This window comes from Syngnathus floridae, chromosome 1 (assembly GCF_059516105.1).
Source record: "Syngnathus floridae isolate MCC-2025c chromosome 1, RoL_Sflo_1.0, whole genome shotgun sequence".
Lineage (NCBI taxonomy): Eukaryota > Metazoa > Chordata > Actinopteri > Syngnathiformes > Syngnathidae > Syngnathus > Syngnathus floridae.
Window position 1 is genome coordinate 16,316,791 of NC_142413.1, and position 22,104 is coordinate 16,338,894.

The following is a 22,104-nucleotide window of genomic DNA, read 5'->3' on the forward strand; positions in this document are numbered from 1 at the left end:
GTTTACACAACATGTAAGCCCCTTTAAATTGCATTTTTGGTAGAGGAGACAAGTGCCTAGCAACCCACAGACACAGTCAGCGAACTTAGCTCTTTAGTAAAATATCAGCAATGCATACCATGTGCATGGGAAAACTGAAACGTCCATTTCATAGAACGATATCGATCTCTAATAGCCGATGTTGGTATCGACCCTATCAACATTTGTATCGACCTGTCTGCCACTATTGCCAGCAAAGGAGGGCGTGAGTTTAGTTGTTGAATGACGGCTCAACACCGGCGGCCGTCTGTTGGTTGTCGTGTTGACGGGACGACGCAACCTATGGAATACGCACACAAGAAATAGTCAGTCCCTCTTTATTCGGAAAGTTTAACTTAGGAGAGCAACCTTCGTTGCGTTAACGTGGGGGACAAAGTGGTGCCTAGGCCGAGACGAGGTGCTCGCATGCAGGTTGGTGGTCCGGCGGGTTCTTTGGTGAGCGAGCAGCCAAAAGTAAACACACTCTCTTTCTGTTAAGAGTCTTTTTTAATCAGAGAACTGGACAGCGGCGACTTTTAATTTCTGGATGCGTACATTGAATCGGCTCGCAGCTTTATTTATTGACGCCGAGACCGTGAGCAACGCGTAGGGTGCTTGTCAACCACTTTGTTTTGAAAGAGAACCAATCAAATCTGTTATTCAAATCCACGCTTATGTCAGTGACCTATATCTCACGTATGTGAACCAAGAGCCAGCAGTCGCCTCAACGGTAGACCAGAAAGGATGGGGACGAACGGGGTAGACAACCCGGCGCAGCCGTCTAGCGTGGTGTCCGGGGCGGAGCAGTCGGCAGTCGGTCCACCGGACGAGCAAGGCGATGCTGCTCAAGAGTCGGGCTCGAAGAAGGATGAGCGTTCTGCGGGGAGCGAGCTTAAACTCCCCTCGGAGGACAGCGCCGTGCAACTCATCTCATCCCCGGCTCTCGAAACTGACACGGCTGAGAGGCACGGCGGAGGATTCGCACCGCCCGAAGGAGGTTTTGGCTGGTTGGTGGTTTTGGCAGCCACCTGGTGCAATGGGTCCATCTTCGGGATTCAGAACTCTTTTGGCATCCTGCATATGATGCTGGTGAGGGAGCATGCAGACCCCGAGGACAAGACGGTTCAGTTCAAAGTGGGTAAGTAGGACACATACATTGTCAGACAGTCTGACAGGAGAACTGGGTCTATGTAATAAACATACAAAAATGAAGCTTGTCCATGAAAAGTGGCTTGGATTTTTTTTTCTGTGGATCAGGTTGATAATTAACAATAATCATTATTAAGTCATCTATCTGACTAACACTTACTACATCCATTAAACTCACCATCCAGGTTATGTGAATCTAGTTAAAGATTACTGAGAACATCTGCCTGGTAGTATATTCTCCTGAAAACCAGGATCAAATACAAGTCAAGACCCAATACGAGGTGTGTCAGAAATCTTCCTGGACTGGCGTCACAAATGATATATTTCAAATCTAAACCACCAGTTTTCACCTTGCTAGTTAAAGTCACTTTTCTAGCCCTCTCTGCCAAGCTTTCATGCACTCCAGGAAGGGTTCTTCTGGGATCTTCCACAGCTCAGTTGTCTCGCCAACTTGCATCTTCAAAGCAGGTCCACTTGATGGGGCGTCCTTGAGCTTGGGAAGGAAGACAAAAATTACACAGATGGGATGTTGTTTGTGGACAGCAATGTGTTTGTTTGCCAAGAACTCTGAGATGCTGAGCGTATTGTGGATGCATTTGTCGTCTTGCCACACAGTTTTCACCCTTTCTCACACACTGACGAATAAGCCGCAAAACGTCTGTAGAACTGTTGGTCTGGGCCTGTGGCAAGAACTATCAGAGGACGGTACTGTCTTCAACCTTGGTGACAGCGGACTCTTCATTTAAAGGCTCTGCATTTTGATAATGGAGCTGGTCAATTGACTGAAGTTGAATTGCGATTTAGATTTTGGCTTCTCACAATCATGAAAACATTATAACTGAAGAAACAATTAATTTGGCAAACACTTCTCTGGCTGTTCATTCAAGTTATATTTAAAGGTGAAATTTATCAGTTGAATAAAAAACACACATTTGAACTCAACAAATAATTATGTTTATTAATCAGAATCTCAATGTAAATAAAAATATTCATTATAATTTTTACTTCCCGTTTGGCTCTCCCGAGCAAGTCTCAATAGTCTCATCACAAACTTTGCTCATGTTTTGTAGCTTGTTCTGGAATATTTCTGACAGACCTTGATTGTATCAAGTGGTGAAAAAGTTAGTTTCTAATCATTATTGCCCAAAGACATTTATATCAATTAAATATTGTTATTATAATTTAGGTTTCCTTTTTCCTCACATTGCTGCCAGAAAGTATCAGGTGGGAAAAGGCTTGGCAGGACGTAACTGTTTTGTACTGTCCAGGAAATGCTATGAAGCTTGTGATTATTAGAGTTCCAGGAATTGACTTTAGTTGAGTTGACTTCTCTATAAAGCTCGCCTCCACCGGAACCCCGCCATTGTTTTCCCTGCTGTTTACCTGCATGCTTCTGGTTTATATAACAGGCTACTGACAATGTTGATCCCAGTTTCTCAGGGTCTCACGCCTCAAGGAATCCCCTGATGCATTTCAGGAATCCATATTCATCAATTAAATTCACAGCACAAGATTCTTGAGGGAGGTTCTGCCTTTTGAAATTGCTCAAGACTGCATCCACAGTCACAAGTAAAGGTTAAGGTCAAGATGCGGTGAGAGATTAAGAAACCTCCGACATTATCTTCAAAGTAGGTACAAGTGAAGAAAGTCTAAGATGGGGGGCATGCTATGTGTCAGAAGTCTTTCATGGAAGCTTTGTTTAGTTCATAAGGCTCTGGAGGAATGCGAACAATGAGTTGTTGAGTTGACCTGGTGTTCCTTTCTGTGAAACCCAAGAGATTCCTCATAATGTGGGAAGGCAAGACAGAGATGTTGATTTTATCTCCCATTTTCTTAAGTCCCCCTTCGATAATTCTTGGTTGGTCAGTGTCCAATATGAAAGGATTACAATCAAGCCAACCATACAAAAAATTCTAGCATGAATAAAACAAGAAGCAAACTTCTTGTAGCGCCATCTTCAGTGAATAGTGATTGGTCTGACTCTGACTCACAAGTTAATATATTTCTGTTTGCATTTACTATTGTGAGTATTGTTTCTCTTGCATTTTCTTTCCTCCTTTTTTCTACATTATCATTTGACTGATTTAGAGAGAAACATGCAGTCGAACAGTAATCCTTCTTGAATGCTAGTCAGATCCTTTTGGATTGGAAAAAATCCAAATGAAAATGAAGGCAATAGAAGTACGGTAACCCTATGGAACAACTCTTAACAATGCAGGCATTTTTAAAGGGGAAGTCAACCCCCTAAATTTCTTTACAATATGTTGTATGTGCCCCCACTAATCTAAACACGACATTCTGATTAATATTATGTGTGTGGTATATGAGTAAAGCAGCAAAATCCACCCGTTTTTCTGTTTTTCTCCGTCTCAGGGGGCGGCCAGTCTGCCACTTGCTGTCGACTGAAAATGACACCACAGTCGCCAGATATCAGGTCGCAACCAATCACGGTTCAGCTTCAAAAACTGGTCAGCCAGTATGTTGACATTTTGTGTGTTATCTTTTCGACTATGTGGTGCAGAAAAAGACACGTAAAGAAGTGGTTTGTTTATTTGAACAAAGGGCTTATTATATTTGCTGATATCTCGTTAGATTTTGATTTTTAGCAGCATATATCCTTGATAAAATTGTACACCTCTAGTGTACTGGACCAAGGAGTTTCCACTGTTAAATTGTTGGATTTTTCTGGACTGCCGTTAACTCAACAACGAGAGTGTGGGGTGTTTATTACTTGTTGGTGGTCTGGTATTTCTTAGTAATTACACAATGTAAGAGGCTTTATTCCTACTGCGCCAACTCATGCAAAAATCCTGCAATGTCAAGGTGTGTACTCAGCTGTACTCTGCTCTGTCAATCACCACACTGAAGGGAAAAACAAACACTTTATGCTTTTATACGCAGTGGGGATGGTGTGAGAAGGAAAGATCTTTTATGTGAGTTTTCTTCAGGCGCTCTGGCTTGGTCTTGCATTCCAAAATCACGCATTTGTTAGTTAAAGTTAATTAGATATTCTGAATTGTCCAGATGTGAATAGGAGTGTGAATGGTTTATTGTCTGTACTCTATACAAGATGTGGCATGTGAGTGACTGCCTGGCAACCAGTGGAGCGTGTAGCCTTCTTCTCGTCCAATACCAAACGTGAATAAGCTCCAGCTCACCCGTGACCTTAATTAGGACAAGCATGATAGAAAATGGATGCACAAATGTTAATGTGAGAACAAAGCGGTATTTGCCTAACTTGTGTGGAAGCAGCACAGGTTCAGTTCCCACTCAGTGAAGCTGTGAATATGACTGTAAGTGGTTGTTCATCTCTGTATGTGCTCTGCAACTGGCGATCAGTTCAGGGTGCAGCCTGTCGTTTGGCCAAAGTCATCTGGAATAGGCTCCAGCAAACTTGAACAGGATAAGCAGTGCTGAAATTGGATGGATGGATGGATGGACGGATGGATGACTGAATGGCAAGGCTCGAGACGAACAATTTGTTCTGACATGAGTAATGTTACGTTATGTTCATGTCACGAAGGTGTAGGAGAAAATAAGGTTCGTTTTTCAAAATAAAAGATTGTTCATACTCAGATAAATAAAACATAAATAATGCAAGTTATTTATTCTTTCTTGTTCGGCCCGGTACCAAATGATCCACGGACCAGTACCGGTCCGCGTCCCGGGGGGTTGAGGACCACTCTTTTAAATAATATGTCTCTGTGCCACCCAACAAGTCAAAACACATTCCCACTGTCCAATTTGTGGAATATGAATTAAACAGGCAAAATTCACCTGTTTTTATCCATCTCAGTTCGACTGAAAATTACACCATAGTCAGCATCTCAGGTCACAACCAATGACGGCTGAGCAGTTTTCTGAAGCTGAGCCGTGATTGGTTAAACCAGGGCCCACCTGGTGGTAGGTACCAATCTTAATCACTTGAACATAGCTGCCCTTGTTTTATACCCATAATTCAACCGTTTGGGATTCTCTGTTTTGACCAACCAAGGCATTTTTTTGTGTTTCTGCATTAGAGCTTCTGCTTGCTTCAGGACTGATTTTGAATTTTGTCTTTGGCATTAAATTTCAGTCAAGTATGATGGTGACAGGTTGGCATTAGAACTGATTCTTTCTATTTCGATAATGTCTTATGTAACACCACACCCAATATGATTAAACCAGAGATCTACCAGTGTCATGGAATGAATGGTTCAATTTCTGAAGTTGCATTTCAATGACTTAAGAATTGCTATTTTGTTGATAGATATTACTCTTTTAACTTTTAGCAGCTAGTACCCAAAATTTTCTGGAAGCTGACTGCATGACCCCCTCGCTACAGCAAAAACCACAACAAAATACATTTTATGTCTTCCATTCTCTGGCGCTTCTTATAGACTCTCTCTCACACTATTCTCTCTCTGTCTCTCTGTCTCTGTCTCTCTCTGTCTCTCTGTCTCTCTCTCTTTCTCTCTCTCTCTCTCTCTCTCTCTCTCTCTCTCTCTCTGGCAAACATTTCTTTCAGTTTCAGACTGCTGCAGTCTATAACGGGCCCACTTGATTCGGTCTATTCAAGGGCAAATTGGCAAACTGGAGCGAAAAGACCCAGTGAGTGAAAAGTGGGCTCTGTGCAACATTCATTGGTGATTTACATTTTAATTTTATGGAACTGGAACTTGCAAAAGTTTGGCAATCTTAGTAATGAAAGAGGTTCCACTGTAAAATGGTCACGGGAGCTATAAATGCAGTCTATTTATTCTTTGCCAACAAATGACACACACATAATCTATAATGAACAATCCTGAAGCAAACCAGCTTTTTAATAGTGAACAGCTGAATCTTCATTTATTTCGATAGGGTTTGGAATCATAGAACCAATCCAGTTCTTCTTGCAGGAAAAAAATCAAAATAACTTTAGTGGCAGGCTCATCCAAGACTGGTCATTAATTTTCATCACTTAGTCAGGAACTGTGTGATAAAAGCGACTGAAGTGGTGGTAGAATTGGAAGTAGCGGTTGTCTCAGCAGTGGTCGTTGTGTACTGGGAAAGAGGAATCATAGGGAGAGCTCAGTCGAGCGTGTTGAAAAAAGCTCAGTCTGCCCTTGGCTGCAAAATGTTGAACAGAACAATGTTAGCCAAGTGGACATTCATTATAGACAGCTCCTCCCACCCCCTGCGCCAACCTTAACCGTAACTACCCAAAAACATGTTTTTCTTTTTTCCCCCACTTTTTCCCCACCGTTTTTAAGTTTATTGTTGCTTGTGAATAATTTTACCTGGTTCGTTTGGACAATCCTTGTTATTTTCATATTTCATATTATCTTTTGCAATCCTAACCAAATAAGTCCCCCTGCTGTGGGATAAATTCTACGCAGCTTGCAGGTGAACAGTGTTATGTTGTTGAACCAAGTCACCTTTGAGTCTTGGGAACAAATTTGAACAACTATTTATTTTTTGCCTTATCACCACTGAGAAGAGAAATGTTTGCTAAAATACCCGAGGTGTAGTGTATATAATGGCACAGCATAGTAGAAACTGTATGGCCAAATGAACTAACACACTCGCATGACCTGAAGTATGTGAGTGTGTTAGTCTATTTGGTCTCAGTCCTGGGGGGTGATGTGAAGGATATTTGGAATAACACGGCTTCCACGTTTGGTTGATTTCACTCAGAGCTGTTATACCTATGTTTCCCAGGTAACTACAGTCAGACAGTTGTTTGCTTGCATTTGAACATTTGGATTGCAGTTTTTGACTGTGCGTGGACATTGCACAACAGAATGACTTTCCACTTTCTGATGGATAAAGGATGGATGAACATATTGCAGTTTTTGGTCCTGTTGTGTATTCATATGTAAAAGTTACGATGAATTACACACGTGTTCTTAAATAGTACTGTAAGTCACACCGAATCAGAGGAAAAAGCTCACAGACTGTGTCTTTTTTTCTAATGTGCAATCAATCAAGCAAAATAATGACAGGAAAAGTTTCAAGAGTGAGTGTGATTTAATTTGGAATAATCAGAGGTATGTGATGACTGCCATTTAGCACGAGTTTGTTTGTAATTGGTTATTTCTGAGAACATCTTAAGTTACAAGACGGTGCATGCACAACTACATGATCTCAGTTATTTATTTTTACTTACGTTCTCAGAATTTTTTTCCCAAATGAGTTCTCCAGGTTGTCGTCATAATAATGATTTAAAACGTTTTTAAATCTTGATTTTTTTGCACAAGCTGGATTTGGAACTGCAATGTGTAGACTTTTTATACATCCACTGTTGCTTTAACAATGGATTTTTAAACAAGAAAACCTTAATGCCACAGTGACCTTTTTTTCTAATAAAAGAATATTAGCATAAACAATGGAGTGTTTGTGCATTAAAATCTCCAACGGTCTTATTCTAGAATGGAATAATCACAAATCTCAAATTGCTTACTACTACTTACAATGCTTTTCTTAAAGATATTCTCCATTTTGATTCACTCGTATGTGAGTTATGTGACACACACACACAAACAACAATTTTCTTTCTAGCTTAGTTCTTTCCACTGAAGAAAGGATAACCACGTGTCCTTGTGTAGACATCCCATCTCCTGTCAACACGTGCTTTGATTCACAGTGGTGTAATTGTTTTATTGCCTTAATTTTCTTCAAGTAATGTCTGCAACACATTGCTGTTGATCTAATGCTGTCTGATATGTCTTTGTTATCTCCGCAGCTTGGGTCGGGGCTCTCGCCATGGGGATGATTTTCTTCTGTTCACCGGTGGTCAGCATGTTCACGGACCACTTCGGCTGTCGGAAAACCGCCGTCAGTGGGGCGCTCTTGGCATTCATTGGATTGCTCAGCACGTCTTTTGCAAAGTAAGCTGTAATTTCTTCCCCGTTCGATAAAGACAAGATAAATGAGGACTGCTCATGAATATAATGCTTTGACCCAAATTTATTCTAATGCATCCTCTACTGGGCTAATCAAATATGAATTCTTCAGTGGTGGATGAAAATTAACAACTTTGGAAACCTCCTGTTCTAAAACATTAAGACATGCATGTGTGGTGCATCCATGTGATCCATTCCAATGCTTGAAATTGGAAAATACTAACCGAATGAATTGGGGATGTTGTTTAAATACATCGTTGTAAGTAAAAACACAATACAATGACTTGCAACATTTCAAATGACTTTTGATTGAATACACTACAAAGATATATTTATTGTTCAAACTGATGAACATTATTTTATTTGTTTTGTTTAATTTTTTTGTGTGCAAATATTCTCTCTGATACCTGTATCACATTCACAAAAAGCTGGGACAGGGGCTAGAAAATACTGGGGGGAAAGAAAAAGAAGTAAAACCTATGCCACAGGTGAAGGAGGTTACCTGGGATCAGGCGAGTGTCATGATTGGGTATAAAAGTAGTATCCTTGAAAGGCTTGGGTGTCCACAAACAGGGATGGGGCGAGGTCCACCACTTTGTAAATAGTTCAAGAGTTGAAGAGTAACAGAAATAATATCAGTGTCCATGTTGCATCCTTATTTGAAATAATCTCAATGTAAACATAGGTTCCCATGAAAACAATTTGCAGATGTGTAAATGAATCAATCTGTCATGCCATCCAGTTAATTTGTCTTTGATTGTTTTTCTGTTCTAGCTCGTTGAGCCTCCGCTATTTTACTTACGGAATACTGTTTGGCTGTGGATCCTCCTTTGCTTTCCAACCCTCTTTGGTTATCCTCGGCCACTACTTTCGCCAGCGCCTGGGCCTTGCCAACGGCGTGGTGACGGCAGGAGCCAGCCTCTTCTCCATGGTTCTCCCGGTTTTGCTGAACAAAGTAGTGGAGCCGCTGGGACTCAGCAGAACCTTCCAGATCCTCAGCCTCTTCATGCTTGTGCAAGCCTTGCTGGCGCTAACGTTCAAGCCATTGCTACCTGCTGGACCTTGCATGGGACCAACAGGCCCCGCTGAGCCTCAAACGCAGGCAGGGGCGACTCCTCCGAGTGGGAACTGGTGGCACAAAGTGTTGGCGGGGGTCAGAAAATACTTCAACCTGCGAGTGTTTCGCATCCTCACTTACCGTGTGTGGGCATTTGGGGTTGCTACGGCTGTATTAGGATACTTTGTGCCTTATGTCCATCTGGTAAGCACATTATGCCCCTGTTCCACTGAATGCTTTATTTTGAATATGTCCGCCTCAGATTGGCTAGTAAAAATAATTCAGTCTGTTTCTTTCCGATTGCGTTTTTTTCTATCATGGAAAGTAAACATATTTCCATGTTGTACATGCCGTATCATTTTTTATCTACATGGAATGTCACTGAGAATGAAACAATATTGACTTCTTCACCATATAATTGGAAAAACAGTATAGTTTAATGTGGGACTTGCGATCACGTCTTTCAATATTTAGTCTCCCAGCTCACTTGGAAAAACTTGGAGCATTTATGTCAGGGTTGTACAGTGCGGTAAATCTTAATTTTCTTTTGGCCTCGGGACCAGAAACTACAAAGCTTATATTAATTCAAGATCAAATTATCTATCTACAAAACTGAAAAAAAATTTCAGGACGTGGTGTAAAGCTGCAGCAATACAGAGCTGACAGGTTGACCCCCCTGTATCCAGATGTGAGCTTCTGTTTCCCTCTTCCAGAACTGTTGTTTCAGGCCCAGGCCCAGGTGTAAACACAGCCCCGGCCTTTGTAATGACTTAACCGCTTCAGGAAACCTCTCCTGTATGGCCCCTCTGCGTTCTGAAACATTCTTATCCTATGGCAATTCATGCATAAGAAACCGTTCAAAGCAGAGCAAATAGTCCACCATGCTCAGGAAAGACATCAGAGGGTCGTTTTGTTATTTGGATCTGATTTAAGGGTTTGAGGGAGTGGGCTGCCTTCTCACCCATATAAATATTCACATACTGCATTCCTGCTGCGCTGTTCCAAAAGCTAACATTTGACCGAGTGGACAATCCACTTAGTTATTTATGTATGTATAAACCAAAACATGAGGATGTTTTCCAGAATGTTGTCTGTTCAACTAAATGACTTCACATGTCTTTTGTTTTTGTGGGACAGATGAACTTTGTCAAAGAGCAGTTTAAGGGCACCAAGAAGGAATGGGTCCTCCTTGTTTGTATCGGAGCATCATCGGGGGTGGGACGTCTCACTTTCGGCAAAGTCGGGGACCTCATTCCAGGTCTGAGGAAGATCTACATGCAGGTCAGAAAATTAATAACAGTAGAGCGTTTTAAGCCAGTGTCCTTGGGCACGTCTGGATCCTTGAACATTTAGTCGAAATTTACACCATCAGAGCTTGATCAGTTATTGTATCTACTGTCATCCGGTGGGATGCTTATTTACATTTTTCTTGCAGAATAGCAAAATCCATACAGCTTCCTAAATTTCAAATATGTATATTTACTTTGTCATATTAATACATATTTTGCCATATAATATTGTGTCGTACTTATTAAAATGCTACAGTATATCATAGCCTTATTATAAGATGCCCAAGCTGAAGGTGGCAGGAGTGCTCAAGGAGAACACACACAATCTTTTCAAGGAGTTTGCGTATTTCATATAAATGTACAACCCTCTTAAGCATTTGGATCACATTGTGATCATTCATGCCCATGCACTTTTAATTTTTTTCTTCATGAGTTTATCTACAGTTGTGTTTGGAAGAATAGTCGTAGTTTTATGCGACTAAAAATATTAATCCAGATTTGGAGTATATATTTTTTCGCTACATGGCAAACAAGGTACAAGTAGATTCATTAGATTCTCACAAATCCAACAAGACTAAGTATTCATGATATGAACACTCTTTGAAATTGGGCTATTAGTAAAACAAAAGAAGTACAAAAGGTGGTGTTCACAATAATTTTGGCAACTTTGTGGAATAAATAAGTGTGAATCAGTTGTTCCTATTTAAGGGTGAATTCTGTTAAACATACTTTTTCTTTGAAATTCTTAGGAAAATGAGACGTTCACCGCATTGTTCAGAACAACTGCGTAGTTTGATTAAAAAGTTGATTGGAGTGGGGGCAACTTATATGTAATTAATATAAAAGATAGGCTTTTCATCTTCAATGATCTCCAATAATTTAAATTGAACGAAAACAAAAACAGGTTAAAGAAAATGGAAAACAACCATTTAATGGATAGAATAACCAGAATGGCAAAGGCTTACCCATTGATCAGCTCCAGGATGATCAAATTCTGACCAATCATGACCTGTAAGTGCTGTAACAGAACATTTCACATATACGTGATTATACTTTTTTTGGGAAGATCAATAGAACACCATGTGCTGTATTTCAGAAAGAAGACAAGACAACAATCTGTAACTTCAAATTAACTATTAACTTCATTTGCACAACTGTGGTTGTTTACTTGGCACAGACATTGGTACATTGAATCAAAGTTCATTCAGTATAAGTTTAAATAAGTTCAAATGGTTTGACTGCTGATAAATCCTAATTTGCATGCACAAAAGAGTTCCATCATGAAAAACTGCTGGATACTGTTCCGGGTGATTGAACGTTAAGAGTAGAAAAGGCGAGCACAGTAGAATAGAGTAGTTTTGAGGTGAACTGCAATGTGTTTCTTGTGTACTTGTAGTTTCAAATTACAACACTTTGTTCGGGTCCTTAAAATGCACTTTTGTCATGGTTACCAAGGGAAGGTGTTTTCAATTTCTGCTGCGGCACAGTGGTACACTGGTTGGCACGTCTGCCTCACAGTTCAGAGGTTATGGGTTCGAGTCCACCTCCGACCCTCCCTGTGTGGAGTTTGCATGTTCTCCAATCAATCAGCCTACCATGCATGTTTTTGGGAAGTGGGAGGAAACCGGAGTGCTTGGAGAACACCCACGCAGGCACAGGGAGAACACGCAAACTCCACACAGGGAGGGCCGGAGGTGGAATCTAACCCGCACCCTCTGAACTGTGAGGCGGACGTGCTAACCAACGCCTCACAGTGCCGCAAAAATTCCTACAGGAAATAAGGGAAGTACCGATTTCAATGTGAAACTGTTGCCATCTTTAACTGTACAATCAATGTTTTAAGCCTTAGCTGCTGTAAAATTGTAAAATGAAAGTACCGGTAAACCCTATAAAATACACCTCCAATGGTGACTTGAGATACAAGTAACTCAATTTATGGGTTTTTCAAGATGCAAGCTGCAAGCTGTCGACTGATTTTCTACCTTGACCTGTCAGTGGACGCTTGAGCATATATGATGGCAGTGAGCTCAAATCAACTTGCTTCATACTAAGCATACTTGATAATTTTCTATCACACTACCCTAAATACTAAATAAATAAAGATAAGGGAAGCAGGCAAATATGTATATCTTGTAATCAAAATATTAATAATGTTCGTTTAGCAGGATGGAATATTGTATCAGCAAATATGGAAAGAAGGCACATAGTCATAAAGTTGTGCTAAAATCTGCAACATTCTACCCATGTACAGCAAGACATGCACATATGCACACACTGTGGTAATACGTGAGAAGGAAAATATAACCTGTATCTTCTGTCTTTTATAGGTGGCATCCTTCATAGCACTGGGACTCATGTCCATTATGATCCCACAGTGTTTTCTCTTTGAGGAACTTGTGGTGGTGTGTGTATTCCTGGGACTGTGTGACGGATGCTTCCTTACCATGATGGCTCCCATCGCATTTGAGCTGGTTGGGCCCATGCAGGCCTCGCAGGCCATCGGATACCTGCTCGGGCTCATGTCTCTTCCGATGACTGCAGGTCCACCAATTGCAGGTGAAGGACTAGTTTTTTTTCTATCTGTTTTAATCAACACAGTAATACTGAAGGTTGCAATCCAGCAAGAGCTATGAGTTTCTTAATATTAGCAAAGTCAAATACTTTAGCAAAGACAGTGATGGTGGAGATAGCGCTGTTTAGTTATGAAGAGTGGGATGGTATGGGCTTGCAGCCAACTGTTGGTTGTCTGAGCATTTGTCTTCAGGCTAAAGTAGCATACATATTAGGCCCTCTGTGCTCAGCCTGTTTTCAGCTCCCTACGCTCCTTCAAGCAAACCTCCTCTCTCTTTAGTATCATTACAGTTGTCTAATAAGAGCACAGAGGACAAAGCGTTTGTTAATTGCCCCAGGCATGTTCTTACTGCTTTTTTTCAACACTCTCCTTTAATCTGATTTCAACAAATGGCAGAATAATATGAAACTTTTAAGACTTCTGGTAGGATCTTTCATTGCACACACTATAGTTACGGCCACGGTGCAGGTTGCGGCTTGGTCAACTTGTACTAGAATATAAAATGGTTGAAAGAAAAATCAAGCATTATTTATTTATTTATATTCTGATAAATCCAAGTGAGCCCATCGGTAAAGGCAGCATGGTTATACCTGCTTATAACATACTACGTATTTGATTATTTGCAAGGAAAATAATAACTGACACAGGTTCCAATCTTTTGGAATTCTGTGGGAAAATCTTTATGCTGGTCAGAGGTCATTGATACTTGATCTGCGAAAAGTTTTAATTTTGGTCCCTTGCACCCCCTAATCTGAGTTGTGGTTCATTTTCATTCAAGGATTGACAAACAATTTGAGTTATGTACACTAAAGCGATCCAACAAAGTATTCCTGGATGATAAACTTAAATAACTATTTGATGATGTCAATACTTAGTGACATCACTTTGCCCACATGTGCTGTACACGTGTAGACTACCTGGACAAACGCTCCAATGGAATGGGCAACAACAGTGTGCACATTCTGAATTCACAAACTGGTTCTTAGATAGATCACATGCTGCAGTGTTGAACCCGTTGACCTCCCTTTGCTTCAGCATGTTCAATGCATTTGCTTTGCGTCATTTGTAAACAGGGAGTGTCGAGCAGCTGAAGCACAGCTGTAAAACTTGCATGCTTGGCAGTGGGAAGTTCGAATATACCAAGAATATTTTTGCCGGTTTAGGTGATTGTTATTGTTGTTGCCGTGATGCACTTTAAGTTGTTTGCATTTTATTGTCTGAGATTTGTTTTATAGTTGGTCTGTACAGGTGCTACACAAATAGCATGTTACAATATATACCATGGAAAAAATAAACTCAAATTGTTGTAAATGAATGTTTATTTAATCTCGCCTCTACATAAATTATAGTTAACCTCCGAGGCCTAATGCTAATAAATAAATAAATGAATAAAATTAAAGATAGTTTCCTTAAAAGTAAGAAAAGTAAAGGAAGAAGATAGCATTGTGAAAATCATTAAATAAGAAGTTTGGAAATTCCTTTTAATGTCTATCAGTATATAGTATCAGTTGAAATAGAGCGATGCAAAAAAAAAAACAGTTTTTGCATTGTATCTGTAAAGATCCCAGCTCCACTGCAGCATGTTTTGAACATCAGATGGAGGTGCGCATTTTTTTTCATTTAATGGCACTAATTGTAAACCTGGATTGTTTTAATCCGTTGAAAAACCACCTGTTCATTGCCCAAATATCAAGTTGCAATTATAAAAACCATCAACACTGTGTCATCCAGATGTGCAACATTGTTAATGAGTTCATGAACCGTGAATTTCATAATTGAACCCATAACATACCACTCAATTCTTTCTCCACTTTGCAGGTCTGCTACACGACTACTTTGGGGACTACACCGTAGCCTTCTCGGTAGCCGGTGTGCCCCCCATAATCGGAGGGGTGGTGCTGTTCTTTGTACCCCTGATACACAGCCGACTGGCGCGTGGCAGCACGGAGGCAGCACCAGAAGAGACGACCACACATATGTTACCCAATGCCCAACCGACACCAAAAAGCTGCTCCAATGGAGACATGCTGCCCGGCTACACTGACGCTGAGACGCACATCTAATTTAAAAACGGTAACTACGATACGTTTATATGCGTCAAAATGTTTCCCATTTGTTTTCATTTCTCATCCTAAGATTACCCTTCTCCCAATTACATTGGCGGGACTGTCCAGTTGCCTGACCTTTGATTTCGCCTCCTCCTCGACCCTGCTGAGTGGATCTTTGTCAAGACAAACTGTGTGAGCAAGTTTGAAGCTGGAGTGGTGATGATAAGAAGGCTCGCCGCTATGCTAGTTAAGGAGGTGAAGCAAAACACTGTCTGAGAAGGCAGCAAAATATCCTCCAAGAGGAATGAAATGAAGATATTTTGTATAATTGGGATTTATCTCAAAAGCTTAATATTTTGCTATGATCTGGAAGTCTAAATGGAATATCTTTTAAAGATATGAATGTAAACTGTATACAGTGGACCCCCGCATATTTACAGTTTGACACCTAAGGACTCACCTATTTGTGGATTTTCTTTGCCCTAATACTTTTCTAAACGTACTATTTAAATATGTATTTTTTTTAATTTATGGAAACCAACCCACATTTTGTTATTGGCTGTATATCCCTGTTTACTCAATCATTTGTCTTTTTTGGTTCCTTCAGTTATGATAGGCGTCAATTATACACTGATTTTCCGCGATCCCCTACAAATAGCAGGGGTCCAACTGTACTTTTTCACTGAGGAAACATTTTACGGTTTACTCGTCAGAAAGTGTGATCTATCCCATTACCTCGAAAATGAAAAACGAGTACATTCTATGGTATATTTGCTTCAACTCGTGACGACATTAAGTTGAATTACATCACAGAAAGGAAACTGATCTTTTTTTTGGTGCATGACGGATTGCCAGGCATCTTCTGTTCAGTCAACATCAGTGATGATGTAAAAACGCCATTGAATTCTGTAAGAATAACAAGCATTTATATTTGCATTCTTACAGGGAAACTTAGTTTCTCTGAGTGCACTATCCACCTCTGCTGATGATTCCAGCTTTTACTTTTTCATCTTCTTTGTTTTTCTGTCGAAACGATGGTGAAACAAATGTCTTGCGTTGCGAATATCATGAGTGAAAAACAGCAATCACCTCACCTGAAAATGTACTTGCTACTTTACCAGCCGCCTTCATAGGAGACACAAGTTAACGTTTCATAGAAGCGTTTCATACGCAAGCACAAGGAAAATATTGTTCATATTGCATTTCATGTCGGATGCTTGATGGATGACACAAAGATGGGTCACTCAGATTCCGTGCAAAATTAGCTTTTCGTTTCCATTTTATCTTTTCTGTGAAGCTTTTGGGGGGAGAGTTCTCAATAATGCCACATGATCTGTGGCTTTAATCATGGAGCACTCTTACCTTTTTTCTTTTCTGTACTGTCAGTTATGTTGAGGTCTTAATGACTTCAAGTGGAATTTTTCTCACATTTAAAATGGCATCTTAGCCTCTTGGAACTTTTCCCTTGCAGGGAGACTTTCTTCTTTCTACCCTTCTACCATTTTCTTCAACAGTGAACTTGAACTGGGTCATCTCACAAGAAGGAAAGATTTAATCTTCCTTCTTTTGTGTTAGTCACTAATCCTCTCATTCCAGCTTTTATCCACTTTATTCCTCAGCCCCTTGAGCCTTTACATGAATTATGGGAGCGACTTTTGGTATGACCAGGAACTGTCGTTTTGTTTACGTGGTACTGGTTGCGTGCGTCCAGTTGCTATGTCACTTACCGACTGGTGGAAACGCTCGTTTTCACACATCATAAAAGAAAAAATTTCAATCCTGCTTTCTTTTAATGTAGCGCGTTAGGAGGATAAAATAGTGGCCAGCGACAAGGTACAGTCGGATGTTTCGCTACTTTCTGAACTCTTGTCGCTTCCGACAGTGAATCAATGAGCAACCTCAAACGCTTTGAGATGTATCATCACCCATACAGTTCTAAAATTGGTTGCATTTTGTTAGGAGGTTGGGCATAGTTGGCCAACCGCTAAATCATATCAATTTCACTACTTTCCACTCTATGTTAACCACCTCACTTACAGTACGTGTCGCCTAATAATATAGCAACAGCATTATATGCAGATTAATATTAAAATACTGAATGTAATTATTGCATTTAGGTTAATACTGACCAGCAAGAATCTAAATGCACGCCACATAGGAACGTTCAGAAAAATGTAAAACATGTTGTTGCCTGACTAACACTAGTACTAATATTTTGCCATGTAGTTTTTGTGCTGTGTCTCCATATACAAGAAATCATACCTGATGTTCTTGTGACACTGCTCTCAATCTTTAATCTTTGTGGGGTAGCCGGCGAATCTTTCAAATCTTTTCCAGTGGTTGCCGTAAAACAAAAATAAAGTTCGATGCGAGCGTTGCTCCTTGGGCTTTTAGGCCCCAAATGAAGGGAAAGCATACGTACATGGCTCATTGCTACTTCCGGGTTCTTTCCGGAAGTCCCTGCCATAATTGTTTGTACATGCATCAAAGCCTTCAGGAATAACTTATTGTTACCTTGTCTAAGACATTTTCTCTTCATCTGTAGATTGTTTTAATCGCACGGATCATTTCTTATGACCCCTAAAGAGTAAAGGAGACACAAATGCTGATCTTCAAATGAATGTGAAGATTATTGAACAGAGCCATAGATGGACTGAGATATTGTTACATTTATTTTATATATATATTTAAAAAAAGTGACAAAACAATCAAGCTAATTCTAGCTAGGCACACAAGATAACTCTTCCTTAAATCGAATAACCACAATGTACGGGTTTTCACCGTAATCCAAGTTTATTTCATGTTGAATAATTTACTTAATATTATTGCTCAAGCATTTACAAATTGCATATTTAGAGTTAACATGCAAGCTGAAGTGAGATTTATGTTCACTGGTATGTGCTACAAAGAAGTGGTCTTAATCATTTGGCAAAAAGAAACATTTAAGCATTTAAGCATACAAATACAACTCGCTAGATTGTTACATTATTTTTACATCCAATTTGACAGAACATTCACAAGGTCACTTAACACATACAGGCTGTTATATTTTTACATCCAATTAGACAGAACATTCATAGGGTCAATTAACACATACAGGCTGTTTGACTTTTTCATGCACCAGCCGCATACTGTAAACTAGTCGTAGCTAGTCATAGTAGCTAGATAGTCTTCTAAATAACACAAACAGGTTGGTAAATGGGCTATCATCTCTATACCGTTTCTCTACCTTTGGCAGTCAAAGTGCTTCACACTGCTTCCTTATTCATCTACTGATGACATACAATAAAGTCAAAGTCTGCTTTATTGTCAATTTCTTCACATGCCAAGACACACAAAGAAATCGAAATTACGTTCCCACTATCCCACGGTGACAAGACATAGTACACAATATACATACAAGTAAACAACACAAAAAAAATAAAAACAAGAAGGCACAAACAATGAATAAATAAGAGTGATGAATAAATAATAAATAAACAAAGGAGTGATTGAGGGTTCAGTGTCTTGCTCAAGGAGACTTTGACGTGGTAACAATAGCTGGGGATCAAACCCTCAACCTGTGGAATCTACCACTGAGCCACGGTGCCCCGTACTGTACAACTCCCTAATCAGTCACCGATTAATGTTGAGTAATTTTTGCCAATAAAAAAATTGTAGAAAACTACTAAGATACAACCTACGCATAGACTTGCCCTTTACTTTTCTGTTCATTATGTTAGACATCAGTAGAGTTTTCACCATGTTGACGTTTTTATTCTGTTGGGGTATTTGATAAGATTTATTCATTCATTTATTTTTCCCACATAAAGAAATTACAGTAAACCGTCACAATTTAAGATAATTAAAGAGAACAAACAGGAGTAAAAACAAAACAAAACAGGAGTTTAGCAGATTTGTTGCAAAAATAGAATAGAGTATGAATCATCGCTAAGATTCTCATAGATCGCTGGAGGTGCTGACAGTTCTTTTATTTGAACGGTTGGATTTTTTTTTACATATAAATTATAATTTATGATATATATATTTATTATAAATATATTTGATTATTTGGCATCTTGTTTTAATCTGTTATTTTCTGAAAACCTTATTTTTTTTCTTTGTAGTTCTTGATAGTGGACGAGTATTACATGTGAGACACTTGACTCACAGCAGTAACCTCAATTAAAAACCAATCTACCTTTTCAGACCGTTCTGAACAGTTACCGAATTTCCTCAGCTCAGGTTCTCTTCACACCAAATTCCAACATCAATATCTGCTAAACTTTGCCTTCTCTTTCCCAGCCGAAGTTAAAAATACATATAACCATTGTTACTTGGCTATTTGTCTTTTTTTTTTTAAACGTTACAGTTCATGTAGTTTAAACTGAAAACATGAGTTATATGTACAGTGGAAGTCCAACGTGAGTTTAGAGTTCATTTTAAGTTCACTGCCACCATACAGCACTCATATCTCAAATGTTCACGAGGGTTTAAATCTCAAAATACTTGTAAGATGAGTCACCCCGTCACTCAACGCATTGCTGTATTATACAGTATTTAGGATTTGAGCAGCGACCGCTGCGAGGTTCCTATTGCCTTTGTAGAAATAATTTATTATTTTTGAATGTTTAATCTGCTACTTGTATGACCAATACAGTAGGTTTTGGCCAACTGGACTCTCGAATAGCTACACAAGACATATTGCGGCGTTTTTTTTTGAAGGTTCCACTGTACATAATACTGTCATGTTAGATCAAAGTTAAAGGGGGGGGGGGGGGAACAGAATGACATGAAGAATGATTAAAAACTAGGTTTCTTGCTCTGGATCTGCTAAGCCAGTCATTTACAGCTTTTTTTTTCAGCCCATGGTCAACACTCAACACAAAGGGGATTATTTTGTACAACCCAAAAAATTGGGTAAAATTGAACTGTGGGTTAATCCAATGTTTATAATAACTCTATCCAAGCAAGAACGCAATATAAGCATGTAATATTTTACTCTGAATGCTACTGTTAATTTCAATTTGAAAGTTTTATTGTTCATTTCTGAAAGCCACGCGCTAAAAATATTGTACTTATCTGTTGATGTTTGAGATGGCATGCAGGTGAGGTGCATTCATCCTCGCTGACTGCACATAGAAGGGCAAACTTGTCAAATTCGTCCTGCACACGAATTAATGAAGCTGAACTGAGCTTTCGGCCATATGTACGTAATCACTTGAGTAGTCAATATTTAAGTTACATTTCATTTCACAGTTGCGGACATTCACTATTCCCAGAGAACAAATCACTCTCACCTCATTTGACTCTTTTGGAACAGAAAATAAGGATTTTTAAAAAAGAACAAGTAAATGTAGACACTTTTGTTATTCTTCTCGGAAAACGTGCCATCTTTTTTCTGATCTACTGACCTCAAATCTTTGGCCTACTATTCTTGTACTGTTTGTTTGTGAACTATACCATCAATATGTCAAGCAGGATCTTAAAGTCTGCATGTTATTCGTATGAAACTGAGCCATGGTTTTGCAAAAATGTACACAATGACACCTCATTCACGCTGACATGGTGTGATTCCAGCAAGATTAATCTGCCAGAGCCACAGTCTCTCAAAGCGTTTTTGATGAATGTTTTTTTTTTTTCTTTCCGGACCTAAGCAGCAACATATACGTAGGCCTTTGCTCCCTGTTCGACAAACTCTGCGGCCTGTGTTATTGATGCTTATTTGTCATTCTAATGACTGTAATAGTTCTGATTTCGTAGCCTTCTACTGCGTCAGTGAGTTTTTCCCTGTGCCCTGTGCTTGTTGCTGACACACGCGTGGCCGTGTGTAACCTCCAGAGAGGTTGCTATAGTAAGACATAACTGCCTCAATTAACAATTGTTTGCATATATCCTCGCTTTATAGGCACCTTTTTATATGACCATTAAAAAAAGAACAACAGCAAAAATAAAGTCAGCTGGCTAAATGTAACTAAAACTGAAATTAATTCAAGCTGCTAGAAAATCTGTTTTATGTGTGTCAACGTAATCTATGTTACAAGGCATTTTCTTTTCAATTAAAACAACATTAAAAACCTAATATGAAAAGAATGTTTACTCTCATTGTTTTTTTGTTTTTTTTTAACCTCTACTTGAGACTCACGCACTTCATATTCTCTGATATGTATTCAAATGGGGTAGATTAAACCCACACCCCCTTGAGAACCCAAAGACATACTGTGTTGGTTGGTAAGCAAAGTACAATACACTACTGTGTATGGTCCAAAATATGTCCACAAACATGTGACATACTGTATTTATCACCATAGCAACACGGTGGAGTTCAGTAAGGCATTTAGTCCTCAGTGACTCTCCCTCGGCTGGATTGGATCAATAAATCTACTCTAATTAGAACTCTTTATAGATAGCACTGTACAAGGACAAAGTGAACTTTTTAATCACAAGGCCACAGGCCAAGTTGAAATACTTGAACGAAAGGATTTATATTGTATGTCCGGAATGTCTTTTTGGATTTTATAGTGTTCTCTGGTCGTTTCATACTATGTGCACTAAAAACAAGTTTCTATTCTGTAAGAATGTAACCAGCAATTTTATTCACTTAAATTAGACCCTGCTGTTATTTTATAGATCTTAAGACAAATAAGGTCGGGGTATGTTAAATTTTACATTGTGTCAGGACCATGGACTACATTACCTAACTTGTAAGAGAGTAGTACACAGGAGTGCTTGACAAAACGTTGCATGCAATGCTATATTTATCCAACAGAGGACCTCCTCCACCCTTACAATTTCGACTGCCATAGTCCAAGGCTCTAGGAATATAGGAAAATGCATTCAGTATAAAATAAAAATCTTTGACGTCTATCCCCCAAAACACAATTATATAAAACTTTGTGGAAGTAAACACCCAATATATGATTGATAAAACAACCACAGTAAATTATGTTGAAATGCAGTTCATGGAAAATGACTGTAGTTTACAGTCTGCAACATTAGAGGGATATGTAAGACATATCCATGTGCACTATCAAAGTAAAATGTTTGAGATTGAATAAGACTAGACAAAAACAGCAGAAAATAAATCGTCATTTTTTTCTCATGACCTGGTAGTGTGCAACAGGAAATA

At 39.3% G+C, this 22,104-nt stretch overlaps 1 protein-coding gene and 1 long non-coding RNA gene across 5 annotated transcripts; one reads left to right on the top strand and one right to left on the bottom strand.

Annotated features, from left to right (window-relative positions):
* Positions 1-235: 235 nt before the first annotated feature.
* slc16a2 (solute carrier family 16 member 2) lies at positions 236-21,068 on the top strand. Of its 3 annotated transcripts, XM_088378873.1 has the most exons (8): positions 236-450; positions 729-1,156; positions 7,871-8,015; positions 8,805-9,291; positions 10,225-10,368; positions 12,704-12,932; positions 14,767-15,021; positions 15,123-21,068. In XM_088378873.1, exons 2-7 carry the CDS (start codon positions 763-765, stop codon positions 15,009-15,011), a joined length of 1,644 nt encoding a protein of 547 aa, XP_088234999.1. In that variant the 5' UTR covers positions 236-450; positions 729-762; the 3' UTR covers positions 15,012-15,021; positions 15,123-21,068. The 3 variants fall into 3 exon arrangements, with proteins under 3 accessions (XP_088234999.1, XP_088234991.1, XP_088234983.1); XM_088378865.1 differs by having other exon boundaries at positions 236-1,156; positions 15,085-21,068; XM_088378857.1 differs by having other exon boundaries at positions 236-1,156.
* Positions 8,103-17,442, bottom strand: LOC148404316 (uncharacterized). 2 transcript variants are annotated; one of them, XR_015859068.1, is made up of 3 exons: positions 17,259-17,442; positions 11,342-11,394; positions 8,103-10,358 (listed from the first exon to the last, which is right to left on the bottom strand). It is a non-coding gene; the product is annotated as an uncharacterized LOC148404316 (long non-coding RNA). The 2 variants fall into 2 exon arrangements; XR_015859067.1 differs by having other exon boundaries at positions 8,107-9,158.
* Positions 21,069-22,104: the final 1,036 nt, after the last annotated feature.